General features: G+C 50.4%; 2 protein-coding genes across 2 annotated transcripts; one reads left to right on the top strand and one right to left on the bottom strand.

The window, feature by feature from the left end:
* Positions 1–41: 41 nt before the first annotated feature.
* Positions 42–9,495, bottom strand: PRDX6 (peroxiredoxin 6). Its single transcript, XM_059854795.1, has 5 exons — positions 9,336–9,495; positions 6,896–7,052; positions 2,193–2,339; positions 1,569–1,715; positions 42–1,012 (listed from the first exon to the last, which is right to left on the bottom strand). The coding sequence occupies exons 1-5, from the start codon at positions 9,425–9,427 to the stop codon at positions 881–883; spliced, it is 675 nt and encodes a 224-aa protein (XP_059710778.1). The 5' UTR covers positions 9,428–9,495; the 3' UTR covers positions 42–880.
* Positions 9,489–23,527, top strand: TADA1 (transcriptional adaptor 1). Its single transcript, XM_059854782.1, has 8 exons — positions 9,489–9,636; positions 9,887–9,978; positions 11,044–11,109; positions 17,584–17,681; positions 19,793–20,002; positions 21,002–21,153; positions 22,016–22,178; positions 23,084–23,527. The coding sequence occupies exons 1-8, from the start codon at positions 9,563–9,565 to the stop codon at positions 23,234–23,236; spliced, it is 1,008 nt and encodes a 335-aa protein (XP_059710765.1). The 5' UTR covers positions 9,489–9,562; the 3' UTR covers positions 23,237–23,527.
* The last annotated feature ends 4,371 nt before the right edge of the window (positions 23,528–27,898 follow it).

Raw genomic sequence — 27,898 nt, 5'->3', positions numbered from 1 at the left:
AATGTGGGGTGCCAGCAGAGACAGACAAGGGACGCTGCAGGTAGTACTGAAGGCCAGTTTATTTGCTTGATTCCCTCTTCCACAAAACCTGGAAACCATCACCTTCCAGCAAGAGACGAGAAAGCAGTTAAGAGGTGAGAGATTTAGCTCTGTAGCTCCTCCCTACTCGTGGACCACAGGTTAGATGGCTGCTCTGAAAGGCACACAGCAGCTTGGAGCCCCCAGAGCTCCTTGTCCCAGCAGGACACCCCTCCTCACCACGCCTCGAGGCTGGCACCAAACGGGAGGGACACCACAGCAGGAGCCCTGCAGTCCCCACTGGGCTGCTTGTGTGCTCCTGGCAGGGCTGGTCTGAGCAGGGAAACACCCAGGGGTTGGTTCTGGGGGATGGGAATGGAGGGACAGGAGGGCTGGTCCAAGGCAGGAGAACACCCAGGGACAGGAGGGCTGGCTCAGGGCTGGTCTGAGGCAGGAGAACACCCAGGGACAGGAGGGCTGGCTCAGGGCTGGTCTGAGGCAGGAGAACACCCAGGGACAGGAGGGCTGGCTCAGGGCTGGTCTGAGGCAGGAGAACACCCAGGGACAGGAGGGCTGGCTCAGGGCTGGTCCGAGGCAGGAGAACACCCAGGGACAGGAGGGCTGGCTCAGGGCTGGTCTGAGGCAGGAGAACACCCAGGGACAGGAGGGCTGGCTCAGGGCTGGCTCAGGGCTGGTCCGAGGCAGGAGAACACCCAGGGACAGGAGGGCTGGCTCAGGGCTGCCTGTGCAGCAGCAGTGTGACAGGACGAGGCCGTGGGTCGTGCGGTGTCAGAGGGGCAGGAGCTGGGCTCAGGAAGGCTCCGGCACCCCAGCAGGACAGACAGACAGACAGGCAGAGCCCTCACTCTGGCTGCGGGGTGTAGCGCAGGTACTTCTTGCCTGATGGCAGCTCCTTGGTGAAGACCCCTTTGGGGAAGAGCTTCTTGGCCTCCTCGTCAGGTAAGGTGGGCACGACCATGACGCTGTCACCGGGCTGGGGAGCAGGTGGGGACAAATGGGGACAGTCAGGAGCTGGCAGGGCTGGGCACGGGTGGCACTGCCTCCCTGTGAGTGCTCAGCCCTTGGGCCCCAGGCGTGCCCTGTGCCTGGAGCCAGCAGTGAGGGCACAGAGGGAGCTACACCAGGAGCCAGGGGAGATGTCCAAAGGGAGAGCTGTGCCACCTGCCAGCCCTGCCAGTGGCATCCCACAGCCATGGCACTCCCAGGGGAACAGGGAGTAAGGAGAGGCAGGTTGAGGCTCTCTGTGATGCTGGATGGAGCACAGCTTGCCCAAGTCTGCTCATCCATTCCTATAGTTCAGGCACCCCTGGACAGGTGGTGCTGGCTCCCCCTTGACTCCAAGCCCTGGGGAAAGATCTGCTTTCCTGGGAGGTGGGTGAGCTGGCCCAGCAGGAAACAGGAGCCTTCAGAGGCAAGGCTGCCTCCAGCTGCTGCTTCTCCCACCCTGTGGGTGCCCCTCCAAGGGAGGCTGGCTGCCATTTCCATGCCTGTTCCCAGTGCCTGGCTGTGAGCTTTGCCCTGCTCCTCACCTTCCAGTCCACAGGGGTAGCAACCTTCTTGTATGCTGTGAGCTGCAGGGAGTCCACCACTCTCAGGATCTCATCAAAGTTTCTCCCAGTGGTGGCTGGGTACAGGATAGAGAGCTTCAGCTTCTTATCCGGGCCAAAAACGAACACCTGAGCACAGGGAGACAGTGTCAGGGGCTGGGCACATCTGTCTGGCTGCTCTGCTGCATCTGCTCAGCCCTGATGCTCCTTCCTTTCCCAGGAGCTGCCTGACCACAGGTGTTCGGACAGGGGAGATGCCATGGAGGGCATCTAAGAACAACTGATGCCCAGGGAATGTGCCTTTGCTCTGGGAGCTCCTGTGCCCAACACCAGCTTGTTTTGCTACCTGTGTCCTTCTAGTGCAAGCACGTGAGGGGAAAGGGGAAGTCCAGCAGATCCAGCACTGACAGAAATTAGTCTGGGACAGGCACGACCAGGATCGGTGGGTCGCCGTGACAGAAGCCAAGGTTCCAGCCCAAGGGAGCCATCCCAGCTCCTGAGGGTGGCCATGCCCATGCAGGTGAGCTGCCCCACAGGCACAGGGCAGGCTGGCAGGTCCTGTGCTGCCGGGCAGGCCTGGGGGCTGTGGGGACAGGCAGGACTCACCACACGAGCGGTCAGGGGCATGCCGTCCTTGTCCTGCTCGTCCGGGTCCAGCATGCCCAGCTGGACAGCCAGCTCCCGGTTCTTGTCAGCAATGATGGGGAAGGGCAGCGTCTCTGCAGGCTGCTCCCCGTTGTAGGCATTGACGTCCTGCAGGGACAAAGCCATGGGATGTTCCTGTGGCAGCAGCACAGAGAGAGGCCAGGCAGAGCCAGGAGCTCCCCACTCGCCTGGCCCGAAAGCCTCGGGCTGGGACAGCACAGCCAGGGCTTGTGGCCTTCCATGGAGTTACCAGAAACCAGGTGACAAACCAGAAACCTTTGTGCCAGGCTGGGCTGTGCCTTGTTCTGGAGGTCAGGCTGTCTGGGCTCACAGCCTGTGGAGCCATGAGATTTTCTGAAAAATCCCTTTGCCAGGATTTTTCTCCTGAGAAGCTGAGAGGCCTCAGGAACAAAATGTAAACAATGATTATCTGCTGCTGTGGAATGCAACAGGTGCACCTTTGATTGGTCTCATGTGGTTGTTTCTAATTAATGGCCAGTCATAGTCTGGCTGGCTTGGACTGTCTGGTCAGTCACAAGATTTTATCATCATTCCTTTCCTTTCTATTCTTAGCCAGCCTTCTGATGAAATCCTTTCGTCTAGTCTTTTAGTATAGTTTTAATATATATATAAACATAAAATAATAAACCAGCCTTCTGAAACATGCAGTCAGATCCTCATCTCCTCCCTCTTCCTGGGACCCCTGTGAGCACCACCACACAGCCCGTGCAGCAGCTGCTTCACCCAGGCAGCGGGCATGGAGCAACAGGGAACTGCTGCCCGTGCTGGGGACACAGAGAGCATCAACTGAGAACTGTGCCCCTCTTCCAGCTCTCTCCTGCACTGCTGACAGGTGTGCTGGTGTCACAGCTGAACTGGACTGTGCTCCTGAGGACTTGTTTCTCTAGTGGCAGAGCAAACCAGCTGACAAAGAAAGGTCTTGTGCGAGGCACCAGTTCCATCCAGTGAGTCACTCGCAGCTTACTTAACTAAAGGCTCTCAAAAAACTCCAGTGGAAGCCTGAGTGCAGGTGCTGGGACACTGCTCACTCCTTTCTGAACCATGTCTGGCACAGAAGGGAAAACCATCCCTCTCCACAGCCCCGGAAGCTCTGCCTTGTGACCATGGTTCATGAGGCTGTACTAGTCCAGACTGGACCTGCTTCACAAATATGCACAAAAATGTGTATTTTGAGCATCTCCTAACTGGGTCTGGACTCAGCTAGAGCATTTAAGTTAGGCCTGGAGTCTGCAGTGCCACCCTCACAGGTCACAGGGAGCCCCAGCAGTGCTGGGAGGAGCCTGCTCAGGACAGCTGCAGCATCAAAGCAAGCAGAATTCAAGGCTCCTGCCCAGAACAGGGCAGCCAGTTCCTTCCACCCTTTTCCTGCTACAAGGAGACAAAAGTGACTGCAGTGCTGCTGTGAGCCTCCTGCATTATCAGCTCAGCTGACACCCTCAGTGTATGAACCTCTCTGCCTTCCCCAGGCTCTGAACGTGGGGGAGCCCAGGGAGAGCAGGGCTGGAAATGCTGCCCCTTGGCACTGCTCAACAGCAGCAAGAGCAGGCAGGCCCTGCAGCCCTCCTCAGCCCCCCATGGCTGCTGGTGCTGACAAAAGGGGCTGTAGTCCTGCCCCAGCTGCTCAGGATGCTGCAAGCAGGTCAGGTGGTGCACACGTGGCCAAAGGTTTCCTTCCCAGCTTTGTTCTTGGCCTGTTTTCTCCCTAGGCCTTTCTGTGTCACCAGGGCCCTGCAGAAAGCAGCCACTGATCTCAGCTGGGCTGTGGCCAGGCCTGCCTTGGAAGGAAGCAGGGAATTGGTTCTGCTGTCCTGCAAGCCTGCCTTGGCAGAGCAGAGCAGGGAAGGAGAGCAGAGTTCAGCTGAGGAGAAATGCAGCTGAATGCTCCACAGAATCACAGGAGGCTGCAGATGGACATCAGCAAATGAGAGCCACCCACCCCTCTCTTTAGAGCAGGGCTGGAGGATGAGGAGAGTTTCTGAGAAGTATTATCTGAATCCTGTGGACTGTAACTCGTTCCAAAATGCACGTAATTTCCTGGCCTGGGGAGAAAACAGCCTCACAAACCACACTCTCTGTTGCAATACAACACCCATGACTCCCTTCCCTAATCACTGATTTTCTTTCCAGACTCCAAGCTGAAACCAGACTGGAGGGATTGATTCACCACTGAGTCACCAAGGTGCAGGTATCCCTGGCCAGAGAGAGCACTGAAACCTCAGACAGGCACAGCATGTGCCAGCCAGGCCTGCTCAGGGAGCTCAGGCATTCCCCCAGCCCTTGGAGAAGCAGCAACCTCGTGGCTGGGGAGGTGGGATCAATCCCTGGCTGAGCTAGAGTCCCCAGTCCTGGAGCAAGGCTCTGCTCTGTGCCTAGGGATGGCTGAGAACAGCTGTGACATCCCTGGCTGGAAAGCACAAAGTGACACAGGGATTCTTGGCTGCCCTCTGGTCCCACCTTTCCAGGCAGATCCATCTGCCCACTGAAACGTGGCAGCAGAGCCAGCAGAAGTTTCTGTGCTGTTTCGTGCAGGAGCTCAGCCACCCCTCCTGCCCCTTGCTTCCTTGCAGGCTGTGCTCCAGGTAAAAGCAGCTTCACCCAGACAGGAAGCAGAGGTGTGTTTGAGAATGCTACACACAGGGTTCTGCCCAAAACTTTGCTCACTCCTGGTCTTAATCCAGTGAAACACAGGCTGCATGGAACTGTGGATTTGTCCTCACCAACTGGATCTTTGGCTCTGGAGGATTTTCACCTGTTTCTTTCTGACAGGTGCTGAGCTGACACTTCCAAACCTCTGGCTCCAAGGCTTCTCCCAGCCTCACAGAAAGCTCACCACAGCTTCAATCACTGCCTCTCCGTGGTTCTTCTGGAAGGCTTTCCTGCTCTGCCTCCCCTCAGCCAGCATCAAGGCTGTTCTGCAACTTCTCCTGGTCTCACCTGAGCTTGTGCCATGTGAATAATTCCATAGGATCAGCAGAGTCAGCTCACTGTTCATCTCTTTTTCAGATCCCCTGAGTCTGCTGAGCCCCACACATCCCTGCAGGCCCTGAGAGAGCTCAGCACTTCCCTCCCTTGACACAAATTCCTGCTTTCCTGCAAGAAAGAGCCTGCCCTTCACAGAGCTGACTTCATGGAAAAGCTGCTTGCAAACTCAAAGGCTTTGCAGAAGTCAGCAACACCCTAACACCTCAGCTTTGGCCAAGCAGCAGATGAGTCTCCCTCACAAAAGCACAACACAAACGTTCTGTTCTGGCTAATGACATGTTATTTGCTAATTTCTCTGCTGATTTCAGCCAGTCTGAGCAGCACAGAAATCTCATTTACTGGGATTTGTACACTGCTTTTCCCAGGCCCTTCTGAGGCTTGCTGGGGCACTGGCCATGCACCACTCAGGTACAAAGGCTGATTTCAGCAATAAGGCAATTAGCTAATTTCCAAAACCAGTCAGTATGTCTGACTGAGTGTAGAAATTTCTCACCTTTTATGCCTCTTATTGCAAGCACCTCTCACCCCTGGAAAACATGTGAGAACACTCCCAGTTAAAGAGCTATGAGGCAGGTAATTCCCCCCAGGATTTTAATACTCTGGCCTTTTCTGTCTGAAATACTCATTTTAGACCCCTGCCACCTCTAGCCCTGGAAACATTCCCCCTGGTAGCACACCCAGGCTGCCTTTGAAGATTTTCTTTATTTCCTCGCAAGTTCTTTCACCGAGTTATTCCCCTCCCATCTCTTTTTAATACTCCCTCATGTTCATTTCACATTTAACATTCTCCTATTTGTGATTTTACAGTTAACATCTCTCCGTTTGTCCTGTTTTCTCCTCCCTGCTCGAGGACAAACTGCAATTTTCTCCTCACTTCTGATGTCTCTTTTCCTTTCCTGTTTTATTACAGAACTTCCTGAGGGTCTGTGGGTAGGCTGCCTTCCTCTGAGGTTCTGGCACCACCTCCACACGTTTTAACCCTTTCAGCAGTGCTGGGACAGCAGTAATATTGTTTTCCTCTTGTATTGATGCCTCAGGTTTGAGCTTTTCTATTTTTCAGATTCTGTGCTGCTTTAGTGTGTACTTCTGGGCTTCGTGTTAGGGGATGGTGAGCTCTCTGCATAGGGTAGGGAGACAAAACAATTCCTGCTCCAGCTGGGCACCAAGGACAAATGATCCAAGTCTCAGCCCAAGAGCACAAACACCGTGGGCTGGAGAGAGAAAAACAAGCAGGATGGGACTGCATGGGCTGGAGCTGGAATGGGACAATGAACTCCAATATGCAAATGGAGCAGAACTTATAAAAGTGAGAGACCCTGTGACCTGTTGTCCATTTTGTGACCATTTTGGTCCCTCTTGGGTGCAGCCCTGGCTGGGCTCTTGTGCTGCCCAAGGTGGATCCATTGAGGAGATCCTTTTAATAAATCTCTGCTTTATTCTTTAGCTCTGTCCAGCCTCTGTTCTAGCTCAGCCCTCACAAGGCATCAGCATCAAAGTGCAAGGAGCACCCTGGACTTTGTGGGGTGCTGCCCGAAGATGCAGAAGACTTTCCCCATTCCTGCCCTGAACTTCCGCACCGCCACGCTTTGGGATGTGACACCTGTACCTCCAAGGCTGCCTGGGCACCTCCTGCAGCCCCCGAGCCCCCCCAGAGCCCGTACCTTGCACCAGGAGAGGTGGTCCTGCACGCTGTCGATGGAGAGCGCGATCATCTTGACGTTGCGCTTGCTGAACTCGGGTGCCAGCCTGGCCGCCCGGCCCAGCTCCGTGGTGCACACGGGGGTGAAGTCCCGCGGGTGGGAGAACAGGATGCCCCACCTGCAACGGCAGGGAAGCAGCTGCTGTGAAGGTCAGCTGTGGCTCTGGTTTGTGCTGCAGACAAAAGCTGTGCTGTAAGAGTCAAAAAGAGGGATGCAGGACTCCAGGGGCTCTGCAAAATGCAGTTTATTCCATCCAAGACCTCACAGCAGTCCAGGGTCGTGGGTGACAGAGCTGTGCCCACAGCTGTCAGCTCCAGCTGCAGGCAGGCCTGGAGACCCTTGGGGTTTGGTTACAGTGCATTATAGACTTTTCTTTGCTGAGCATCTTCATACAGTAGAACCAATCTATCCCTTAACCATTGTCCATAGCCTATCATAACTACTATCATTACCATATTCATGTTACTGTTCTCCAATCACTTAAAGTTAGTACATAACTTCTAGCTTAAACTGTATTCTTGAAGTGGAAAATTCTGAGACCTGTTTTCTACTTGCAACATCGGGAGGCTTGTTTGCCTGTGCCATCTTTTTGCTTGGTAAAAACATCTTCTTGTTTGAGGTGGGTTTATCCTTTGCTCTAAGTCATAAAAACCCCTCCTAACTAACACACCCTCTGCCTCCTTGGTTATCCAGTAAGACTGGCTCAGCAATTCTTTTGTTCTGTATCAAAACTTGCTTCCGTCTCTATTCTTTCTTCAGATTCTACATTCAAAAATCTTTCTGCTAAACACACATATGAGTCTCTGTGAGACTTCCTTGTCACACTTTCATTGTTCCCAACACTGTGCATTCTGCATGGCAGGCAGGAACAGCTCGACTCTCTGATAAGCAATTCCTGCCCCAGCAACTCTTTGTTCCCTATCCCCAGAAACTTCCATGAGATAAGCCCTGCTCTGAGAAACTCCCTGCACCTCACTCCCCACTCTGCCTCCAGGATCCTGCAGGAGATGCTGGGATAGCCCCTGGTTCTTCACATGGAGGTGAACTTTGTGCCATGTGAGGAAGTTTGGGGGAGCCAGGTGTCCAGTGCAGCCCAGAGACCCCACGTGTGAGGGGATGCCTGGCCAGGTTATTGCAGAGATGGTCACTGATTCACGAGCTGGCCACCACCCCTGCACCTCACCTCCACGAGGAAACACACACACAAATGTGCATTGTGCAAATCAAAAGAATGGACAGGACCAAGCCTTAACCCAGCTGCTGCTGTGAGCTGCACTTATTTAAAAGGTAAGAATTAATCAATAGCAGGGGAGGCCAGAAGTTAACACACACTGTGGCGCCTGTTACAATGCCACAGCCACCTCGCTGTTGCCCACAGCTTGGCAGCAATGGATTTTGAGTCTTCAGAGCAGCAAACACTAGTCCTGCACCTGCCAGGTATGGGAGGCAGTGCACAGAGAAAGGCAGCAATGCAGCCCAGCAGGATGAGCTGGAGCAAAAAGGCTCTCAGGACTTCCCAGGGACTAAAGCAAAGCCACCCCCAGCACTCCAAATTCCCTGCCAGAGACTCTTTCCACCATTTCTCAGCTCAAACCACACAGATCTTACTGCACCGATCTTCGCTGGGCACCCAGCACCACAGCAGGGGGGAAGTCCTGCCTGAGAGATTTGGGAATGCAGCCGGAGGGATCAAGTGAGGGCTCCTGCAGCTCTGCCAGAGCCGTGTGACTGCCACGGGTCACCAGGAATTCATGGGGCAGACACCTGGCCACTGGTGCCAGCAGGCTCTTCAGACAATCCCTGCGCTCCTTGAGCAAACAGCAGCGAGCAGGAGGAGAGAGCTGTGTGCCCAGGCCGGTTCCAGAAGGGCTGAAGCCCCCAGGGTTCTTCTCTTCCCCCTCTGCCCAAGCTCACAGTGCCGACAGCAGGGGCTCATTCGAGCCTGCCAAGCGCGGCCGGGAGCGGGGCCCGGAGGCGCCGTGCCCGTGTCGGGAAGGGAGCAGCGGGCTCTGCGGGAGCGGGGCCGGCGGGAGCGAGCCCTTGGTCACCTTGGCACTGCCGGGACACCGAGCTGTCCCCAGGGCTAAGCGCCGCTCTGGCAAGCCGGGCTCTGCCGGGCCGCGGGCGCTGCCTCTTCTCCGTCTTCGGGAGCTCGGCTCGCCCTCCGGGGACGATGGGGACGGATTCTGCCCACCGAGAATCCCGCCGGGTCCGGCCCCCCGGTTCCAAGAGAAAAACCCACATTTTGGAGCGAGCCCCCGGAACCGTGTGACACGGAACTCGGCGTGCGCAAGGAAGGAAGGCGGTGAGCGGTCCCGCTCGCTCCTGGCTCCCCGGGATCCCCGGCGGCGCGGACATCCCACCCCCTGCCCCCGCTCCCGCCACATCCCCAAGCGCTTACGAGTCTCCCAGGAAGTCGTGGAAGCGGATGCGACCCTGCGTGGTGTCCGCCTCGAAGTTGGGCGCCTCATCCCCCAGCAGCAGCCCCGGCATGGCTGCAGCTCCCGGCGCAATCCCCGGCGCTGCTCCCGGAGCCGCCGCCGCCCGCTCTGCGCCTGCGCGCCGCCGCCGCCCCCTGCGCGGGCACGTGAGCGCGGGCACGTGACGGGCTGAGGCGGCGCGGCCGCGATGGCGACCTATGTGAGCGAGCTGGAGGCGGCCAAGAAGAGCCTGAGCGAGGCGCTGGGCGAGAACGTGAAGCAGTGAGTGCCCTCGGGGAGCGGGGCCGGGCGCTGCGCGACCCTCCCGGCCCCTCGCGTTCTGCCGCGTCCGTGCAGAGCCTCGGCGCTGCCGCTGTGTGTGGGAGCAGCGCTTCCGCTCCGCTCCCTCAGCGGAGGCGCTCGGGGAAAGAGCCGAGGTCTGCTTGACACGGGGGTGTTGAGAGGTTGGACCCGATCGTCTTGGAGGTCTTTTCCAACCGCATTGATTCTGTGGTTCCCTGCTCTTCCCGAGGTACTGGGCCAACCTGAAGCTCTGGTTCAAGCAGAAGATCAGCAAGGAGGAGTTTGACCTGGAAGCGCGCAGGCTTCTCACGCAAGACAATGGTAAAGGAGCACCCGAGGTTCGCTTCCCTGCCTTGCCCTGCCAGGCCTGGGAAGCTCCTCCAGGCTCCGCCGTGCTTCCCGAGCGGGGGAAGTGCTTGTGAGGGAAGTAGCAGCGGCCAGGGCTCCGGCAGCAATGGGGTTAAAAGGGTGGGAGGTGCCCCGGCCTGCATGGGGAAGTCCCTGTGTAACCCGGCGCTGGCGGACAATTTGGCGTTGTGTAAATGTGATAAAAACGTAAAACGTGCTGTTCGAGCAACCAAAAGGCCATTTTTTAATGTCACTGTGGAGATGCAGTCCGTTCTGCACTTTCCCTTTGGCTGTAGCTGGAGCAGGGGGGGAGCCCTGAGTTCACCGGGGTGCATTTGCAGCAGGCAGGTCCTTCCTGGCCCTTGGGACTGGCAGGTGGGGTGCTGAAGGGTGAGATTCCTCGATCCTTGCTTCTCTGAGTGTCTGCAGACATGGGTGGGTGCTGCTGAGCTCCTTGTGGGGGCTCCTGGCTTCCAAGTTGGTGATCCTTGTAGGGAAGGGCAGGGAGTTTTTTTGGTGCTCAGACTCCAAAGAGGATCCTGGAACTCTCCGAAGTTGTTTTCACTTTCTCTTGTGCACATTTATTTACCCTATGTTCCGGAAAACCTCTGCAATGAAGTTCTGTTTTGTTAGAACCTATTTGAGCTGACTTCATCTTTGTGGTTCTCATTTTGGTATATTTTGTAGCAAAACCAAAAGCACTGCAGTGGGGTGCCTGCATGGCAAGAGGGGACAGCCGCTCCTCTGGCTGGCTGAATACACCAGACTTGTTAAGCAGCTGTAATACACTCTGTGTGTAATACTGAGAAGTGACCTCATTGTTTCTGTGCTGTGTGTAGTATCCTCTGGGCTGTCACAGTAGTAGATTCTCAGCCCAGCAGGAGAAAACTCTCAAAAAAACTTAAATTAAAAATTGTCTGAGCAGGTGGGGAGAACAGAACAGTGGGAAAGCTTAGGGAGCAGCTTTAGGATGGCTTTGAGGGGGTGCCTCTGGGCACTGATGTGCTGCTAATGAGCTCTCTCTCTCTCTCTGCACAGTCCATTCTCATAATGATTTCCTCCTGGCTATTCTCACCCGATGCCAGATCTTGGTTTCTGCCCCAGGTGAGTCCTGAGAAGCCTCTAATATTAAGCACTTGGTGTAGCACTGTACCTGCCACTTGTGTGATGGGGGGTGTGTGCACAGTACCCCAGTGGCCTCAGCCTTAATATTCATGGGTTTCTTTGCCACACAGGTAAAAATGTAGCACAATAACGTTTCAGCAGAGGTGCTTCTATGATTTAGCTGTGTGTGCTTGGTTAGAGGCTGATGCTGGATTGCTGCCTGTGATAATCTGGTTTGATCCCTGGGCTGGTGTCTGCTGGGAGCTGAAGGGTCAAGGCCGATGCAGCCTTCTCTTTGATGTGCTTTGCTTACCTCTTTCCCTTTCCTCTGAACTTTGTTCCTGGTCCTTGTGGAGAGCTGACTTCTCCTGACTCAACTTCAAGTACATATCTGATAGAAAAGTGCTTACAGGGAGCCTTGGTTGAGCTATGACCTATTGACCCAGTCATCTGCAGATAGTTAACATTTTACCTTTGTGAGCATCTAGAGTTACATTTTACCTTTGTGAGTGTCTAGAATGGCTGTCCTCAGGGTTGCAGGTGTGTTTTGTCTGGTCTCCAAAAGAGCTCCCCACCCAGAGATGTGGTAGCAAGGGCAACTGAGCTGCAGTTCAAGGTGTGGAACTGCTGTGTAGGAAGGGAGAGAAAATTGTTACAGCTCACATGGGCTGAGACCTGAGAGATGAGTTTTTGGAGAGAATACCTGTTACTGAGGTGCCTGTTGTAGCTAGACGAAATAATGCCTGCAAAATTCATGGATGCCCATGGGTTTTTGTGTTGGAGCTGGTTCTTAACTCTACCAGCTGTGCTTATTAAATGTTGATTGCCCCCACCTCCAAACTTGCTTTGTTTGCTCTTGATTGAACTGCAAAAACACTTTGTGTGTCCTAAACTTGTTCCCTTTAGGGAGCTGGACTTGTGTAAATCAGAAGGTTCATGTCTAAATCTGCTGCTCCTTGCTTTTAACTTTGAGTATTTAATTACAGCTGGATTATAAAGAGACTGCACAGGAGCAGTGATTCCCCTGATGATCACCTGGAGCAGCTGAGTCTAAATGAGGAGGGGAAGGAGGCAGTGCCTGTTCTCTGAGCTCAGCAGTGAGCTGCTGTGAGTGTTGGGGTGCAGTCCACAGCTCAGAGGGCTTGCTTCTCAGAGGCAGTGGTCAGCCTAGAGCCTCTTGCCACGTGGCTGAGGTTGGGGTTTGTTATTCCCGTGTGCACGCTCTGGGCTCAGCTGTTCTGAATGTCACTTGTGTCTGTATCCAGTCTCTTTATGCCACTTAGTCGTGGTGTGCAGCTGTCTGCTCAGGATTCCTCAGCAAACTCTTGATCTGCAGAAGCAAGCCAACTCTACAACTTCTGTGAAAGTTGTAAAGCTGGTGTGTTTATTACAGTGCTGGATGCATGTGGGGATTGTTCTTTTTAAAATGACATGCATGCTTCTGGGAACTTTAGATTTCTTTTTATTTTCCTTACTAATTTATATGCATGCAATTTCATAACAGGTTCATAAATATTTATTTAACTGATTTTGCGATATGCTTGTAGCTAGGTTTTTTATTAGAAAGTACAGAAAAAACGTTTGGGTCATCTTGCTGTGTCTTTTGCAGCAGTTTTTTGTTTGTTTCAGAGTTTAAGGGGCTCTCCCTTATCTCTGTCTTTCGGCTGAAGCAGTTTCTTCAAGCATAGGTTTGGGTTTGTTTTTTTTTTTTTTTTTGTGAGAACAGGCAGTCAGACTAAACAGCTATGTTTGCAAGCTACAGACTTAATTTAAAGATGTACATTTCACTTAAATCAAAATGGATTTCTACTCTGTCTCATTCTCCCAGCTGTCTCTTTCCAAGGCTGTTTAGGACTGTGTTAAAGGTGGGAGCCCCAGCACAGAGCAGGGTGCTGCTCCACGGGTGTTTTCCATATGCTCCTTATTTCCTCCCTGACCTGCTTTAATTTCAAGTCCCTGGAGGTCGTTTTCTCTTGTCCCATGGCAGCTGCTCTCTCCAGAGCCCTGGAAGAAGCCTGGTTGTAGTGGTTCAGCAGGTCAGTGGCTGCATGTGGTGGTGAGCCAGCTGGCCACCAGTGCTGGTCACCTCCAGGGCTTTCAGGCAAGCTTTGGCTGGCTCTGTGTCCACAGACTGCCTAAGCCAGCCTGAAAAAAGTCAGTTTAATCATGGGTGTGTTGTCTCAAAGATGTGGTTTGGTGCTCTGGAGCTAGCAGTGCTTTCTGCTAGTCCCTTCTAGCAGCTCAGCTGTGCTGTCCACAGATCAGTGCAGTCTCCCAGTGATCTGGGAGCTGCTCTGTGCTGAGGTTTCTCTTTCTGGCCCACTGACTGGGACATCTCTTGCAGGCAGGATCTCCCTGTCAGCTGTGTGTGCTGTAGGGTTGTACATGCAAGCCCAGGAAGATGCAGTATCAGTGGAATACTAGCTTTTAACATCTAAATTTCTCTTTCTTCCCCTAGATGCCAGTCTGACACCTGCTAGTTTTTTTGTTGTGGTTTGGTTTTCTCTCTTTTTTTTTTTTTCCCTCCATGTAAGAATGGAAAGCTAACAAGCTTTTGTCTCTACTGCTGTCTTTTGGGTAGAAGGTGTTTACTTGATGATTCATGGAAATAAGTAACTTTAAAGAAGTGTTTTTGAGGCACTTGCCATGCTGTCATGAGGGTTACTGATGTACTTTCCACCTTCTTGTGAGAGAGGAGGGGAAAGTAACCATGTGGTCAAGTTATACTTGATACTGTACTGTGTTGGAATAAGAACCCTTGGGGAAGGTATTTTTCAGGAGTGATTATAGTATATGTTGAACATGCAAACAAACCCATCTGGTCCCAGTTTTGCTGCCTCTAGCACGAGTGGTTCCACCAGGGATTTAGGGAGCACTTAGTGAATGTCACCCTTTTTGAGGATGCTTTGCATTTCCCCCTCTCATCTGCTCAGGCTGTTGGTCACCCAAACAACTTGAAATCCCAGTTGCACAGCCTCTCTGGCATGGGACATGTAGGGCTGGGTGGTGCAGAGGCAGGGAGGTGTGTTGTCTGTTCTGATGTGAAGGGTGGCCATTTGGGGTCAGCTCTCCTGGCTGTGTCCTCTTCCAGGTCCTTGTGCACTGCCAGACTCCTAGCTGGTAGGATGGGGTGAGGAGCAAAAAATCCCTTGGCTCTGTGCTGTGCAGGAATGAAAACATCTCTGTGTCACCAACATGGTTCTTGGCACACATCCAAAGCATAGTCCTGTGCCAGCTACCATGAAAGAAATTAATCTTCTTCATCCCCAAACCAGCACACTGGGATTTTTACTTCCCCAAAAAACTCCATCAAGAGGGACTCTGGTTTAAATCCTTTCTTAACCTTGCATGGACTTGCTTACTAAGCTGACCTTGTTTGTTGGACAGTTGCAAGTGCTCAGGGTAGCAAGGTTTCTTGAGTTAATATGTATCTTGTTTGAACTGTTCCTTCCCTTCTTAGCTAAATGTTAGCAATAAAACTGAGAGAATTGCAAACACTTGAGTTAGTGATGTAAGGATTTAATTTATTTAATTGTAGTCTGAAGCCAATTAAGAGATGGTTCAGTGAATTAGAACTCGTGTGGAATAACAGAAGCATTTTATTTCCTCAGGTTTGCCCACAGGCTTTGCTTAGAGGGCTCTCGGTGGTGAGATTGGCTCAGGTTGCTTGTGTTTGCTTCTCTCCAGAGTGCTGAGAGGGGAGGAGAAGTAAGAAAATGGGAGTGTGAGTTTTTGGCAGAGGAGAGTCAGCAGTGTATCAGCCAGATATCAGTAGAATAGCTGACCAAAACCCTTATTCCCACAAGAAGATTAAAACAAACAACCACCTCCAAACTGAAGATCAGGAAAACAGGCGTGGGAAATGTGTGTTTTCTCTCTGTCTGCCTCCTTCTGTGGTGACTTTCTCTGCATCTTTGTCCTTTCCTCATGTAGCATGTCAGGCAAACCTGCCAGGCTCTGTCTGATTGGCTGGTGCCATGCAGAGATGTGGCAGCTTCTAGAAGAAGGTTTCTATCTCTTGCTGATTTTTGAAGGCAGAGCAGCAGCTGTGGCTTGTTAAGGTCTGATTCCTTTGCTAGCAAGATTAAATAAAAGCTGCATTCATCTCTGAAGTTTCATGTCTGAGCCACCCCAGCCTTGTCATTTGTGGCCAGGAAGGCAAGTACTGGTTTCTTAGAATGCTAGAGGGAAATTCTGCTTTCTTCATCTAGTGCAAGTCAGGCTTGATGATATGAAAACCTGGAAAAGGAACCAAAAATTGTGCTATGGGCTCATTATAGTGGGGAATAAGAGATTGTATCTCACCTTTTCCTTGTTTTAAGCTGAGTTTGGCTAAGTTCTTGTTAAATGTGCATGTTGCAATTAAATTAAGTTGCATCTTTCAGATCTATTGTCAAAGCCTATACATTTAGTTGCCATTTAATTTAAAACCTACTGTATTATTTTTCTTAAAAAAGGTATTTTAAAAATTCAGACTTAACTGTAACCTATTATATCTGTAGAACATTGTCAGAGAGAAGAGTGTTTGCAATTTCCATCTCCATCCATTTCACTTCCTTTGGTCACAAATGAGGCTGTGAAGGAGCTGTATGACACCTGATGTGGTTCTCCAGTGGTTTCCTATGCTCCATTATTAGGGCCTCTCCTGGGATGTATTGATGAGCAGTGACACCAGCCTTACAGTTTTTGGGGAGGTTTTATTAATTATCTTTTAATTTCTTAAACTGACCAGTGGATTTTGACAACAGGGTTTGTAGGCTATGGGTTTCCATCTCTCTAATAGGATGTAACTAAACTTCTTGGTCAACTTTTTTTAATATAGGGAGAATGTCCCATCTCTGTGTGTGTAGGTTGTTTCTAATCCCTTCTTAGCCAGCTGACCATTCAAAAACTTCACCTGAATCCTTCAGCTGAGCCTGATCCTGTTAGACTTTTGTTTTTTTTTTTTTCCTATAGCAGAGGACATGGTGCTTGTGCTCCATCTGTGAGTGTGGGAAGCTCCCCATAGCCAAGGACTTCTAGGCAGCCTCATTCCTTACAAACAGGGCTGTGGTATAATTGTGTTTGAGTTCCTGACTACAGCAAATAAACCACAGTTAATTCTTAATTACAACAGATTAAGCATAGTTAATCTGTGGACATATCTCTGGGACAGGCAGAGATAAACCCACAGATTGGTGTGAAGCTGTGAGAACTGTGAAAGCAGGAGAGAACCACAGCTGGGTGTTGGTCAGTGCTCAGTGGGGCTAGCCACGCTGTGGGTGGTGAGAAGTGGAAAGGCTGCTGTCACTTCTTGTCTCTGTCTAGAGGAAATGGCAAATTCTGGCTGAGGTGTGGCCAGGGAATGTCCAAGACATTGCTGTGCTGTCAGAGCTGCCTGGTAGCAGAGCTCCAGCCTCTGCTTTGGGGGCAGCTGAAGGGCCTTCAGAGCCGAGCTGTCCAAGCTCCCTGAGGGCACGCTGTGCTCCAAAGGAAGAGGATGCTCACTTGCAGGGCCAGGCTGGGGGAGGAGGGTGCTGGAGGCACACAGCACAGGCTGCTCTGTAGCCACGAGAGGGCTGTCCAGTGTCTGAGTTGTGCTTCTTCCCTGCCAGCAAGCACACACACATCCAGTGCAGCACTGTCCTAAGCCAATGTTCCTAAAGGAATTAATTGCTCACAGATGCTGTAAGCCTGTCAGCAGGAAATTTGCTAGGCTGTCCTTGCCAAGAGCTGTGTGATTATCAGGATGTGGTTTGGCCTGCTGTAGGGGTAGCTGGCAGACAGCCTTCAGTGGACTTTTGAGCTGATTATACACCAAATGTATTTACTTATTGGTATTAAACAGGAACCTCTTTTTCAGCTGTTTGCTCAGTGGTCACATTAGTGACATCTGCTCCTGGGCTCAGTGGCCTTTGCAGTTCTTCCCCCCTCTCCTTCTCTTCAGTGTAACAGAACAATCAGCTTGATGTAGTGATGTTTAATAAGGATCCATGACAAGTCTTGCTGAAGCAGAAGAACTGGGGAGTCAGGCTGCTCAATTCAGATGGTTTAGCATCTGACCTGATCCAGGAGTGGGTTGAGAGGAGAACCCACCTCCAGGTAGGAGCTCCTGGTGAGCTCTTACCTTCCTGATGGAACAAACAGCTTGTTCCTTCCTCTTGGATTTTCTTACAGGCTGTGCTTATCTCTCTCCTTCCACTATGGGTTTTGTGTGGTGTGTGGACAGAAATTGCTACGTAAGTCATAGGTGTTGTGAGTGAGTCAAAGTAGCAAGGGGCTGACAAAGGAATGGAGGGGCTACCAAAGGTGTTCTCTCCTTTTTGCTATGGCTCTTGGTTTTGGGTTGAGGCTTAACAGGTGGCCAAATGTTAAGGGTTTCATCCTGGCCCTAAATCAGCAACACCAAGTGGGTGTTTTGTGTTTTTTGGTTTATTTTTTGTTGCCTGTTTGTTGGTTAGTTTGTTTTGGTTTCTTTTTCCTTTCAATTTGTAGAAGGTGCTGGATCTCTGCCATGGCCAGGTGGCTCTGCAACTAAACCTGGAAAACCCAAAGGGAAGAAAAAGATTTCTTCAGTTCGCCAAAAGTTCGATGTAAGTGTCTGTGGTTCTCTTTACACCTGCCAAATTCTTAAAACAAGTGATTTACTGTTTATTCAGGCAGCCAGATAGAATTCTCTGACTAACTCTCAAAGTGTTAGAAGCGAGATCCTGCGTGTAAGGTTTTCAGAAGGTCAAGTTGCTTCAGAGCTGAGAATGCCTTTTAAAGGTGCTATTTTCTGGTAGGTGGCACAGAAACGTGCAAGATCCGGTTCACTTTGCAGCAGAGGCTCTGTGCATCCACCCAGCACTGTCACACCCCTGTTCTGCGCTTGTTTCTGTGCTGCCAGACCCGTGTGGAGGGGCCTGATGTGACAGAGATTTGGGATGAGGCACGCTCTTCAGCAGACAGGGTTTGGTAAGGTGCACACTGCCCTTCTAGGGACCGTGATAAGGCACTCTGTGTGTGCTTCAGAGACTAGTGTTCCAAAGGAATGCAAGTCCAGCTGAAGGCTCCTTGTATTTAGGAATTGTGAAATTACTTTGCAGTGTTCTCAATTCAGACTGTGTTACCTTGCCTGTATTAAAACTTCACTGTAACTCTACAGTTCAGTTGCAAGTAGCTGAGAGTTGGAGAAGCAAGTTGTGATGTAGTGGAAGTCTTAGAATTTGATTTACTCCCTACCCCTAGGATACACCAGATTTCTAGTGTGTGTTTGTACACATGTTCAAGAATGCTTGACAGTAAGCACTGTCTGAAGTGCCCGTTCCGATTAATGGGCTTTTCTGGTACTAGTGGAATTCCTGAGTAGTGTGAACTTGGAAGTGCCTTGGTATTTCATAATGTTTCCCTCACTGGTCAGAATAACAGTTGTGATTGACCACAAGTCCATTCCAGTTGGCTTCTGCTCTCCCAAACCACATTCCTCTTGAGAGTTGCTTACGTTTTGAAGGTCTTTTTTTCCAGGCATGTGAGTTTCCTGTAATGAAAGCATGAATCTTTAGAATTATGGGGAGGGAAACCTGCTTTCACATCACCAGTGGGTGGATTGGTTTTTCACTCTGAGTTAAATGCCACACTGTCCTTTGACTAAAGCAGCCCCCCTTTCTCCCCTGAAACTAAGATATGAGAAATCCACTTTGCTGCATGGTCATTGTTCATATTTAAAGTGTGTTTGTCCTGGTGCCCCATAAGAGCCTTGCAGCAATCTCCATTCTACAGCCACTGGAAAGTAGAGGGAATGTGTTGAGTCTGTTTCCTTGTGGGTTAGAGCTGAGCCAAGTGCATGGCTGGGCTCAAGGATCAATAATTTCCATTTGCTTTGTTCCACCCTTTGTCGGGGGACTGAGGAGCCATCACAGGCACTCAGAGCTTGAGACACAATGCAGCCAAGGATTTGTGCTGGAATACATATGGCCTGGGAAATGCCACCTCCTAGTATGAATTCCTCTTCTGTGATGAGTATTTTTGCTGAATTACTGAGTCAGTTCTGAAAAATAGTCATGTTCCATCTCAGTGGCTATTCTGTAACACAGCTCTGCTTAGAGCAGTGAAAGTACACAGGGAGACTGGAGTATGAAATTAGTGCTGGAATTGGGCCAAGTTTACAGCATTAGAGAAATGTAAGAATCAATCGCACAAATTTAGGATCATGGCTTTTAATCTGGAGGGTAGCTGTACAGATAGTAAGTAAAAATATACCCTTCTGTACAAGGAATTACTAAATACATGAGAACTCTTCAACACAGAAGGTGTCTGAGAGATGTGCAAGTCCAGTCACTGGCCTGGGTGGTGTGAAAGGAGAGAAAAAGGGCAGTCACTGACTGCATTTGAGATTCCCAGGAGAATCAAACAAATCTAGCAGGTGGGGAGGTACAGAGCAGACCAGAGCAGGTGAGTCTTCATGTGGTGTGTAGAATTTCTTGCTGCAGTGTGTTGTGGATACCCAAGGTTGAGGTGGTTTGGGGTGCTACTGGACAAGTCCAGTGAAAGGATACCAACACTGACTTGCCAATTTCTTCAGTCACAAGCCATTGGGGAGGATTTTTTTGGGGATTTTTTTTTTTTAGGTGCATGCTTTCTGACTGGAGAAGGGATGTCCCCATGATGAAGCAAAGGGTCTGAATGAGTGTTATCTTATGCTTTAATGTTGTGGTCCTGACAGCACCGGTTCCAGCCTCAGAACCCACTGTCAGGAGCCCAGCAGTTTGTGGCAAAGGATCCTCAGGAGGATGATGATTTGAAGCTGTGCTCTCACACCATGATGCTCCCAACACGTGGCCAGCTGGAAGGAAGGATGATTGTCACTGCCTATGAGCATGGGCTGGACAATGTCACCGAGGAGGCAGTGACAGCTGTTGTTTATGCTGTGGAGGTGAGGCTGGGCTGGGGGGCTGCAGTGGTCTCATGACACCAGCAGCAAAAGGCTCTGTGTGCACTCTGGGGCATTGTCCCCCTGCATGGGGTGGAAACCTGCTGCTCTGATTGTTCTCCAATTGCCCTTTTGCCCCCAGAGTAATGTGAGAATGGAGAAACTCATGCCCTAGATGTAAAGTCTTGCACTTCTGCCTGCAAGCATTAGTTTTCATGTACTTGCACAGTACCCCAGGCATGCTGAAGTAGCTGTTGTGGAAAATGCTATTCTTGTCACTTAAAAGCAGGGACAAAATGGGAATGCCAGTTTGACTAGTTCTATAAAAAGCAATCTGTTACAGGCACAGTGTCTGGCCTGGCCATGAAGGGACATGATCAGGTGATACCTGATCCAGGTGAAGTCTTAGTTTGGCTCTGGCCATTGGTTGTGCTTCACTGTACACATCCCAGGAATGACACAGCCACTGCTTGGAGCACTGATGTGTGTGTGAATGGTTTTCTGCACTCAGCATGTGGAGGCCAACATGAGTTCCCCTCTGGAGTGAGGCCAAATTAAGAAGTTGTCTGTTTTTTTCAGACAATTCCTTCTCCAGCACTATTCAGGCAAATGAAAAAGATGAGTGAGGGGCTTTTCATGGTCACTTCAGGGCGTGTATTTCAGTTCAAGTGTAACATCCAGTGTCAGTTATGAAATCTTAACCTTAATCAGAGGTTGGGAATTTCCTAGCATTGAAGACACCCCTTTGACATTTGAAGCAGGACATCACATATAAAAGTATAGTTCACAGGCTGATGCTTACGTCACTCACAAAGTGCCATGTTCTCTTTATCCAAGGGCTGGATAATGAAAACCTTCTGTAGCTTGTCCAGATATTGGTTTCCTTCCATCTTTAGGTCCCTGTGGTCATAGCAGCACTGCTTCTATCTTGCCATTTGTTGAGGCCGTTCTGTCTGTGAGTGAATGTATCAGCACATGTCACAGGATTGGTTTTCCTTGCAGAACCACCTTAAGGACATTCTGACCTCTGTGATATCCAGGAGGAAAGCCTATCGTCTGAGGGATGGCCATTTCAAGTATGCCTTTGGAAGCAACGTCAACCCTCAGCCATATCTGAAGAACAGTGTTGTTGCTTATAACAACTTAATTGAGTGGTAAGGAGCTGGCAGCACACTGATGATGTACGTGGATTTTGCAAGTCTTGGAATTACTCCGTGGCTCAGTTGTGTCTTGTATGTGTGTTGATAGTGTCTTGCTTTCACCAGCTAGGAAGGCATTGGTATGGAGGATTGTACAGCGAAACAAGGAGTGAGAATATGGGGATTTCCCAGCACTGGACTGTAGGGACAGTGTTACTTCTATCTCCCTTACCTCTGCTTGTCCAGCAGTTCATTACTGCTTTTTGGAAACAGCAGTGCTCTGCCTTTGTGGAGGCACGGCTGTTGTGCCATAGGATTAAAATGTCAGTGAGGACCCGCAGGACACTGCCATCCTGTCATTTCCTGCATGCAAATGTGTTTATGGTTCTGTGGCACATCTTTCCAGTTAGCAGGGCTTTGAGGTTCTTCTCTTTGGAGTCTGTGTCAAAGAGTTTGTGCGGTGCATCTGGTAGCGTTTGTGTACGAGAAGGAAGTTTTGTTTGTCTGTGGCAGCTTCTAGCAGTTGACAGGAGGTCGTGGGTGTTTGAAGATTTGATTGTAGCGCTACAAACAACTCTGCCTAACGGCCAGTGTTCCAGCTTAATGTTGTGTGTGCCTTAATTTTTTTGCTGGATAGAAACTATTGGCTGCAAGTAACAAAAAGTTGCACAACCGAGACCGTTTAAGCAGTGCTGGAGCATGTTGAGGATCAGTCCACACTCCTTGTTAAACTGGAATTTAAAATAAATTTTTATTAGAGCTGAAATAATTTTATGTAGCACATCAGGTGGTGCAGAACAGCAAGGCTCCTGTTGTCTGACAGCCACAGCTGGTGCTGGTTTGTGACTGGGATGTTTTCTGCCTGCTCTGCCCCCAGCCCCCCGAGCAGCGCCACGCCCTCGGCAGGTCAGAGCCTGGCCCCCCCGCCCGCTCCTGATGATGCTGAGCAGCAGGCAGCCCTGCTCCTGGCCTGCTCTGGGGACACCCTGCCAGCATCCCTGCCTCCTGTCAACATGTACGACCTCTTTGAGGCCCTGCAGGTAAGCTGGTCATGTCACACCTTCATGTCACAGGCAGTGCTGCCCTGGGTGCCAGCTGCCAGGTTTACGTGCATGGAGGGGGATTTGTTTTCTCTTCCCATAGTCTCTTTCCTTCTTTGGCTTTGATTTGTTCCCACAGTTAACTGCTGGTTTAATGCCTGTTCTGAGAGTTGATGAGGAAATCCCTGTCTCACAGCTGTGCAAGATAGGTGAACTCTTCCTCTGCAGCAAGGCTGCAGTGATTGTACCAGAACTGAGCTGGACAGATTTTGACAGTGCTGCAGCAAAATACCTAACCTGGCATGTCCCTTCTTACTCCTCATGTTCCACCTGGGTACTTAGAGGAATACTTGGTCCTGGCATGCAGGGCACTTCAGTGGGTTAGCTGTGATCAGCCCAGCCCTGGGGAGGTGTTTAAGGTCAGCTGGGTGAATTTTCATTGGCAGTGTATGGCTGTGGTTCCCTCCCTCTCTGGCAGTTGTGGGGGCATTGCCTACATTGAGTGTCTAAAATTAGTTGTTAGAAATTCCCCCTTGAGGATCTGTGTTGTCGTGAGCAGGCCTTGGGATTTTGTCTGACAGCTGTGGATACAGACCACAGAGCTGTAATCAAGCATTCATCTCATGTTTAGTCAGAATCGTTATTTCTATGGTTTTGATGATCAATTATTGATTGCCACCCCAAGAGCAAATTTACTATTTCCTTACCACGGCACTCCCTTAGCAAGTGGTGTAAGAGGTGGTGGTGCTGTGCTGGCTGCTCTGGCAGGGAGCAGCTCTCCCTGTGAGACTCCCTTTGTTCCCACCCTGCAGAGCTGGCCCCTGTGGTAGAGGGAGGCTATTCCCTGGTAACACGGGCAAATGTGTATGGAAGTGTGCAGCTTGTTTCCCACCATGCCTTTCCAGGTGCACAAAGAAGTGATCCCTGCACACACAGTCTATGCTCTAAACATTGAGAGGATTGTCATGAAACTCTGGCACCCCAACCACGAGGAGCTGCAGCAGGACAAGATCCACCGGCAGCGCCTGGCCATGAAGGAGGGCCTCCTGCTCTGCTAGAGCTGGGCAGCCCTGCCAGCCCTCAAGTGGCTCCAGCCTGCTCCTGGGACTTGTCATTCAGGTGCTCCTTACAAACCTGTGTCAGCATCTCCAGGATGATGTGATTTATGAGTCAGCTTTTCCTATGGAAATGGGACTGAGTTGTGGGACACTTCTCTGCTTCCCCAGAGTCATGTGTCGTGGAGGACTTGCAGCAATGCCACTGAATTGGGAAAGAGAAACAAGAGACATTTGCAAGGACTGTTTTTAGGAAAAATAAATGTGAGAATGGAAAGAGTTGGTTTTAAATAAGGTGTGCTCTTGTCTTCTTTTGTGAGCATGGAGAATCTGTCTCCTTGCCCTCACCTCTCAGGTAGTTTCCCTCCTGAGCTCAGACTCCAGAGGCTGTGTCCAGCTTCTGTTGGTAGGATCCTTTTCATTAACTGGTTATGGGGTGGGCTCTTGTGCAGATGAGCAATTCTGTTAGTTGATGTTCCTCTTCTTCCAGGGGAACTTCTGATTAGAAACTGTGACAAAACAAAACTATGACAAAAGGGAATTGTCTTGGTGTTAAAGACTCCTTGGATTTGCAGCATGAACAAATCTCTCCTCTCACTTCCTTGTAAAAATATGCAGCCTTGTATTACTCCATTATGAAATCAGGCAGCCACACCTCTCCACATGGGAGATGTGCAGATCACTGTGTAAAAGGAGAAATTCCATCTTGTGGGTTTCAGGTGCTCTGCTGTATTCCTGAGTCAGCTCTGGGAACTTGCCTGTCATAACAAGAGAATTCCATTAAAGTGTCTTAATTACTACATGGCCTGGGTTTGACCTCAAACATGAAGGTACCTGCTGAAGTGTGACTCACTTACTGTGCCTCCAGATTAATGGAATTGAAACAGCTTCTTCTGGGGTAATATGAGAGGTGAAGCTTGTGGTTCCACTTCATTCTGGTTTTCCTATTTGGAAGGTATTTGGATGGGAGACTTGTCATATTTCTTGTGAAGTTTTCTTCTCTGCTGTACCCCAGGACTGAGGAGGGTGTAGATCCCTGATGTTTCTTCCCAGTTACTGTTTTTATGACTTCCTTTCCTGACCCCTGTGACTGTTTGTGTTGCACCAGCATTGTAACAAGGGGCTGTGCAGCTGTCCCTGTGTTCCTGGCTTTCCTGCATCCCCTTTGGGATGTGCTGTGGAGTCAGGCATAGCAAGAGGCAGTGTCTGGACAGGTATTGGTGACTCTCTTCATGAGAAGATCACTTTAGGATTATGAAGAAACTGGGAAAGGCAAGGATACAGAACTGCAGCAGGGCCTGGCAGGATGGGAGCAGTTGTAAGTAGGTCTGACAGTGTGTGGTTCAGAGGGGAGTGGGGGAGAAAAGATGGGCAATTCCTTTTGGTCCTTTTCTTTCTGCTGCTTTGTTTTTCTGTATTTAAGCTGGTCAGAGTGAGTCTGAGCTTAAAAGTTGACCTCAGTGGCTTTTACATGAGAGTTTTTAAAAGCAGTCTTTAACCTTAGTAATTATGTGGTGGTGAGATCATCAAGCCACCCAAAATACAGCCTGTGGGGTGTGGGAGGGAGATTTCCCAGGTAGTTGTGATGCTTCTGGTGTAAAATGAAAGCAGTAAGTTTGTTTGCTAGAAACTCTGGGGCAGCTCTGAGGATCTCAGATCTGAAGAAAGCACCCAGCCTCCGACAGCATCACAGGCAGGTTCTGAAACAAATTGCAAAGTGTGGCACTAGAATCTCCCTGCTGTTAGCCTGAGCTTTGTTCTGAAGAGCCAAGTCATCTATTCCACCCTGCCAAAGGGGGGTGTTTGGTACAGCTGCTGCACAACAAAGGCTCCAACAAGGAACTCATGTCAGCTGCCTTGCAGAGATCTGAAAACTGAAAGGCACATGTTCTCGAAGCACTTTGCCATGAAGTGTGAGTTTTGGTGAGAAACAATGCTTTACAGGCTTCTTGGGTGATGGAACTGCAAGGCAGCACGTTCTGAGTTGGAAGGGAGCCACAAAGACCAGGAATCCAACACTTGAGGGAATGGCCCATATGGGGATCAGACCCATTATGAGCACTGTGCTCTAACCAACTGAGCTAATCCCTGTGGCTGGCTGGAGGCTGCTTTTCCACCCCCTGCTAAAGAAGGGCCAAGCTCAAAATTAGAGCAGGTTGTTTATTTCCAGAGATGAGACCAGAGGAGCAGTGCCATCTCCAGTTCTGCTGTGTGAGCATGTGGACAGTGAAGGTTTTCCTTGGACCCCTGCCCTGAGAGCAAGGTGCTGGTACTGACAGCTGTCACTGCTAGGCTGTGACATGACATGTGTCTCTTCACTACAGTAGTCAGCCCTCTAAAATGAATAAATAACACTGCTGAACTTCAAAGCAGCACAGAAAATAGTTTGGCAGGGTCTGGCTTTTGCCCCAAGATCCACCCAGAACCTGCCAGCTCTGTGGCAAGCTAAGCTTGAGCAGATTTTAGCTCAGAAACCTTCAGTGGAACTTCAAAGTTACCTTGGGCAACCTGGTGTGCTTTTAGTGGCCTTCACCATTGAGGGCTTTTTCCTCTGCCCCCTGCCTCTTGCTGCAGGCCTGGAATTTGTTAGTCATGCCAGAATATGGAAAGACAGCAGGGAAGGGATAAAACATCACCTACCATGTCCTCAAGAGTGAGAATTGCATCTTATGCTCTTAACCCCGTAGGAGCTATGCAGCATACTGAAAGTTGCCACTTCTGGAGTTTCTATTGCTTCTGCTCCCACTTCTAGATCTGTAGTGAAAAATCACTGGCCACCTCATGAACAGGGGAGGAAAAAGTGCTTGAGGTCTTCACTGGGCTTTCTTCATGGCCTGGGTTGGGGTGAAGTTGTTCATCTCATCCCAGAAATGATCAATGTGATCTGCATCCCTGGGAGTGTAGGAGTCAGAAAGAAAATCCATTACTTTTCAGGCAGTTTCAGCTGCCAGACCTGGCTTAAGTCTGACCAAACCTCTCCAGCTGTGTGCCAAGCAGGATGCCAAGGATGTGAATGTAGCACTCATCAGCACCCCCAAACAGTCAACCAACCCCTTGCTCCCCAGACTTTGCCTTGCCTTCCTGGGGCTGTGTTGGTTATAATTAAAAAAACACTGTTTCCATTTGAATTTCTGAAACCAGTTTCCCAGTGGTGAGCTGGGTTATAGTTAATTATGGCTCCCACAATCAGATATCTCCTCCTGTGCAGCGACAGCCACTTCTGAAATGCCACTGTGGTCAGAGCAACGAGCAGGAGCTGGGGCCGCTTTCATCTCACAGGAAGGGCTGCTGGCCTTTCCATGGAGCACCCTGTAACCTCTTTGAGTCCTTTAGAGGCTTTTAAACCCTGTTTTGGAATGTGTCTGCAGGGTTCCTGCCCAGGTCCTGGCAGCTGTGTGTGTTCTTCCCTGCTCCTCTCTCCGTGTGCACAGCTGGCTAGCTCTGCATCTCAGGAGGTGATTTGGTCCTGGCTGAGCAATCTGCCCTGTACTTCTATCTCTATCTCACAGAGATGCTCCAGATGGACTTGGCAGAGGAGCAGCAGGTGCTTGTCTGTGCAGTGTAGTCTTTCTGTGGAATGGAGGCTTGATTTTCAGATATTTATAGTTTGTTGGTGTATTGTTGATGGGAGCAGCCACTCTGTTTTTCCCTGGAGCAACATAAATATTTCAGACTTCTATTTCCCACTGAAATTTTAATTTCTCACTAAAATGCTTGTTTTCTCACCATGAAGAAAGCAAAAGGCAGCTCAGCCTGCTTTATTTTCACCTCTGTCTCTAGCCTCTCCAAAATACTCACCAGAAGTTTGGTCCAAGTTGTCAAATGTGGGCTTTAGCTCTATAATAAATAGAGTATTGAATAACTCCATAATAAATGGCTTCAGAGTAATTCTTATCTACTCTCTGCATTTCCTAAAGACAGGAAAGGAGGGAGCAAGAGCCTGGCTCTGCTCCTGTGTCAGGAGTGCCTGGTTCAGGTGCAGCCTTGCTGTTTCTGTTGGCTCACTAAAGGATTGATGCTGCAGGGTCAACATCAATCCTTCTCATGTGCATTCTCCTTTCTCATATGTTGGAGATTCATCTCTGAATTCCTCCTGCTCTGCAGAATGTCTCAGCTGGACTCCATGGCTTCCCCTGGAAGCTGGGAGAGGGGGTGTGTGCGAGCTGGGCTAGACCTTCACTGCAGGCAGCAATGATAGTGTGGGGTTCCTTATTCTGCCAGTTCAGCCACCAGCAGTGGAGGGTGCAAGACAGAGGTGTCAGAGCAGAGCTTTGTCTTGGTGTCCCTTATAGAACTGTCACTGGGGAGCCATCCTGGGGAGCAGCAGCAGCTGCATCTCACAACTCTTTGTGTTGATAGTGCTAAAAAATGGGAGTAAAAAGCCCTTGGAGCAAAAAAATCAAGTATTTCCTCTGCTGCCCCACACCAGCTTGTACACACTGGTGCAGCAAGTCCTGAATCCTGTCAGAAGAGAGCCAAACCACTTGTCCTTGCCCGTGGGACAGCAGGGTCCTGAGCAGCACATCCCAGTGTGGTGGGGCTTCTTTTTTTTCAGTAGAAATGTTGGAAAAGCTAACACAGGAAGCAGACTGGAAGGAAGGCTGGAACCTGGTCTCCAAAGCCAGGAAATGTTGAGGGCAGCCTTTGCTCAGGCAGCTGGGTGCA

Source organism: Haemorhous mexicanus, chromosome 9 (assembly GCF_027477595.1).
Source record: "Haemorhous mexicanus isolate bHaeMex1 chromosome 9, bHaeMex1.pri, whole genome shotgun sequence".
Classification (NCBI taxonomy): Eukaryota; Metazoa; Chordata; class Aves; order Passeriformes; family Fringillidae; genus Haemorhous; species Haemorhous mexicanus.
This window is presented reverse-complemented; position numbering and strand designations above follow the sequence as displayed.